Source organism: Diaphorina citri, unplaced genomic scaffold, assembly GCF_000475195.1.
Source record: "Diaphorina citri unplaced genomic scaffold, Diaci psyllid genome assembly version 1.1 scaffold1317, whole genome shotgun sequence".
Taxonomy (NCBI): Eukaryota; Metazoa; Arthropoda; class Insecta; order Hemiptera; family Psyllidae; genus Diaphorina; species Diaphorina citri.
Window position 1 is genome coordinate 80,931 of NW_007378746.1, and position 4,111 is coordinate 85,041.

The 4,111-nt window shown below is 40.8% G+C and overlaps 1 protein-coding gene across 1 annotated transcript in view; it reads right to left on the bottom strand.

The window, feature by feature from the left end:
- The window catches only part of LOC103515314 (meckelin), a 7,333-nt gene extending 3,902 nt beyond the window's left edge, over positions 1 to 3,431 (bottom strand). The window contains exons 1-5 of the mRNA XM_026828048.1: positions 3,336 to 3,431; positions 2,434 to 2,718; positions 1,645 to 1,693; positions 1,470 to 1,603; positions 654 to 794 (exon numbers count right to left, since the gene is read on the bottom strand). Coding sequence (XP_026683849.1) covers positions 654 to 794; positions 1,470 to 1,603; positions 1,645 to 1,693; positions 2,434 to 2,718; positions 3,336 to 3,431 — 705 coding nt within the window. The remainder of the gene's footprint in view (positions 1 to 653; positions 795 to 1,469; positions 1,604 to 1,644; positions 1,694 to 2,433; positions 2,719 to 3,335) is intronic.
- Positions 3,432 to 4,111: the final 680 nt, after the last annotated feature.

A 4,111-nucleotide genomic window follows, 5' to 3' on the forward strand; every position in this document is an offset into this window, starting at 1 on the left:
GGGGAAAAAATCTGGGTACCTGTGCAGAAGTCACGTCCGTGGAATATTGCTACCAAAGAAACTGGCATAAACGAGCAGTGACCAGTGTTATTATAGGGTTAGGTTAAACGCAAGAAGGAGTTTTCACAATTATATCAGTGATTAGTGTTATTATAGGGTTAGGTTAAATACAAAAAGGAGCTTTTCTTTTCCACGGACGTGACTTCTGGTCCTAATAGAAAGTAAAAATCTGGGTAAGTACTTGTGCAGAAGTACCCCCCATTTGTTTGATTTTATTTTCTGAATTTTATATTTTTTTCTGCAATTTGATTTGATTTTCCAAATTGTAATTTGATTTTTTTTTGCTCTCTTTTCTAATTTGTAATTTACTTTTTTTCTCTCTTTTCTATATTGTCATTTTCTCTTGCTTTTCTCTTGTTTTCGCTACCGGTCTATTGATTTTATTTTTCATTGCCTATTTTTTGTATTGTTAGCATTAAGTTTGTAAATTTTGTAAAAAAAAAAAAAATACTTATATAAACAAACGCCTTCTCAAAAAACGCTGCCATCTCCTATCCTAGACTACTTCTATCTTCGATTTCAGTCCCTCTTCCCTCTATCAAACCTGTTGAAAGTCCTTTAATGTGGTTTTAAAATCAATTATTACGTCATACCTGAGTTAGATATACTACTAGATAGGTACATATGGCCACTCCCAGTTTGAGTAAAGGATCTTCAGGGATGTAGACCATCTCATCTGTTACCCGCGTGTTAAGTTCTGGCTGAGCTAGAGCGAAGTTCTCGAAACCTGCAATCTGGAATCAAACAACGTAACGTTCAGTCAGTTATATTTACACCAAATAGGGATATAATTTCATCTGAGATAAAGCTATCACAAATTTTGTGGATATCACAGCATTACCAAGTGCTTCCTTTGCAATCAATTTCCGTCTTTCAAGAATCTTGATACACTGGTAATGACGCCACGGGTCGCTATTCGATTAAAGTAGGTACCTACTCAATATTGTCCTCACAAGGCTAAGTTCACCCCGAACTCCAAGCAAAGAGTCGAAAAAACTTCTGACCCCGCCCACTAAGTCACGGAGTTTACTTTCTCCACTAACTTAGTGTTATGTTGCACATTGCGTAATCAAATAATAACACGGCGCTCATACAAATTGTAACCTAAACAAAATGGTTTTCGTTCTGTCATTTATCTTCAGTACCTAGATAAAGAAACAGTAACCAAAATTTCCACCAATAGGGAGATTCATTTACCTTAAGTAGGTAAACAGTAACCGAAATTTGCACCAATAGGGAGGTTCATTTACCTTTAGTAGGTAAACAGTAACCAAATTGCACCAACAGGGAGGTTCATTTACCTTCAGTAGATAAACAGTAACCAAAATTTGCACCAATAGGGAGGTTCATTTACCTTAAAAGTAGATAAACAGTAACCAAAATTTGCACCAATAGAGAGGTTCATTTACCTTCAGTAGATAAACAGTAACCAGAATTTGCACCAATAGGGAGGTTTTCCGTTTGGATTGAATTTCATTCCATTCGTTAGCGATAAAGTAGGTGCGCCAAATACTGACAGGCTGAGTTGAGGTAGACGTACCGCCTGTAGGACGGGTAGACGGGGTCTCAATTTGGGTCACTTACCTTCAGTAGATAAACAGTAACCAGAATTTGCACCAGTAGGGAAGTTTTTCTTTTGGATTGAATTTCATTCCATTCGTTAGCGATAAAGTAGGTGCGCCAAATACTGACAGGCTGAGTTGAGGTAGACGTACCGCCTGTAAAAAAGAAGAAAGAAAGTTGGACCTATCTATAATATTATATCACGTGTTTTTCTTGTGGAATCTTAACAAATTTCCCCTCTCCTCAAGACCATTTCCCCTCTTTTAAAAGGAATTTTTCTTTAGTTTGGCCACTAGGTGGCGTGGTAGCGCTTGTACTAAACCATTGGAAATCAAAGATGGCTTCTTCTCAACCCTGACAAATCTAGGACTGGGAGTTGAAGGTTAAGATTTCAGTTCTATTTCACAAATGAAAATTCTGTGCTTGGATTTCGGGGAGCACTCCACCTTGTGAGGACAATTGAGTAGCGACTAGTGATGACATTACCAGTGTAAAAAGATTAGTGAAACATGGGCATTGATTGTTTACCTAATTAAAGTAGAATATAATTTAAATAAAATAAGTAGAACATCGACAAAAAAAATTTACTTGTCTTTCGATTGCAAATATTTCAACGGGTTACTTTCTGGTGTTCTCGTGTTGATCCAGCACCTAAATGGGAAGTATTGTGTCCTTCTTCACCCATCTGATGAACATACTAACTGGATGGTTAAGCTCAGACACAGACCACAGGATTCTAATGTAGCAGTTGTTTCATTGCTACGAAGTAAAAAACGGTGGTGAAACACTCGTCAAAAAAAAACTACTTACCTTGAGTAGGAACGCGATATACATGTTTGTATACAGGGTGGACACCAGCGGTCCGGTTTCCAACACGCGGTACATCACGTCCTGACACTTATACACCAGGAACATATACAGCGTGACCGCTGCGGACACCGCGTACAACACGTTAGCCAGGTGGCCTGACAGGATCAGGGCCATTTCGGACAGGGTGAACAGGTCGATGGTGGCCTTGTCGTTGCGCCGGGAGCGGGACCAGGTCTGTATACCTGACCACACAATGACCAGACAGGCGAGGAGAATACACGCCACCTGACCGGAGAAATGTAAGCACATTACTTACTTATAAATGCGGCCTTCGGCCGCTGGCAAAGCTAGCTATGTTAAATTTGTAAAGAATAAACATACTGCGGCCTTCGGCTGCTGCTTTTGGTAATAGATCTGTTGTTAATCATAAATGCGGCCTTCGGCCGCTGGCAAAGCCAGTTTACTTCGTCCCATTAATAAATAAAAGGCAATGCGGCCTCTGGCCGCTGGCAAGGCCAGTGTATTTCAATTCGTTAATACATAAAGGGCAATGCGGCCTTCGGCCGCTGGCAAAGCTATCAGCTATGTTAGTTTGTAAACAATAAATATATTGCGGACTTCGGCCGCTGATTCTGGTAATAGATCTGTTTTTAAGCATAAATGCGGCCTTCGGTCGCTGGCAAAGCCGGATATGTAAGCTGAGTTAAAAAATGAATGTAATGAAATTTAAACCGATCTAAAGTTATGATCGATTTTCCATGAGTAAGGAATGTGCTTACATCTAGGTATGAAGTGAGTGAGGTCGCTGTGCATATAGTACTCCACTGCAAAGCTACTCTCTACTGTTTCTACTCCTGTATCTACTTCCCCATAGAAGAGAAATAATAGAGTAATGTGCTTACATCTATGAAGTGAGTGAGGTCGCTGTGCATATAGTACTCCACTGCAAAGCTACTCTCTACTGTTTCTACTCCTGAGGTAGAAACACGTGAGCTCATGTGACGTGATAGTAGTAGTTACTTTCCTTGGTGTCGGACAATCACGCTGGCACCAGGAGAATTTGATCCGGACCTGTCCATACAGCGGCTCATGAACGCCGAAACCCGCTATCATCCCCTCCGGATTCCGGATAAGTGAGTATAGAAACACGTGAGCTCATGTGACGTGATAGTAGTAGTTACTTTCCTTGGTGTCGGACAGTCACGCTGGCACCGGGTGAATTTGATCAGAACCTGTCCATACAGCGGCTCATGAATGCGTAAACCCGCTATTACGCCATCCGGATTCCGGAGAAGTAAGTATAGGTAGAAACACGTGAGCTCACGTGACGTGATAGTAGCTTACTTTCTTTAGCGTCGGACAACCACTTTGGCACCGAGTGAATTTGACTGTTTACTTTCCTTAGTAGGCGTCCACAACGGAGACCCGACTTCACTCGAATAATGTAAATGTAATGTAAATGCAGTTTCTTTGTGTTATTATGTCACAACTTTGTTGCTCACCTGCTCACTGCAGCATTGTAGGATTTTCCCAATGTCTCAATAATCCTAAAATCCAATGTTTACCTACCATGCTGACACCGGTCGCTATGCGCATTTATATGTCATAGCTACTCATTTTCCTCGAAACACGTGAGCTCACGTGACGTGATAGTAGCTTACTTTCTTTAACGTCGGAC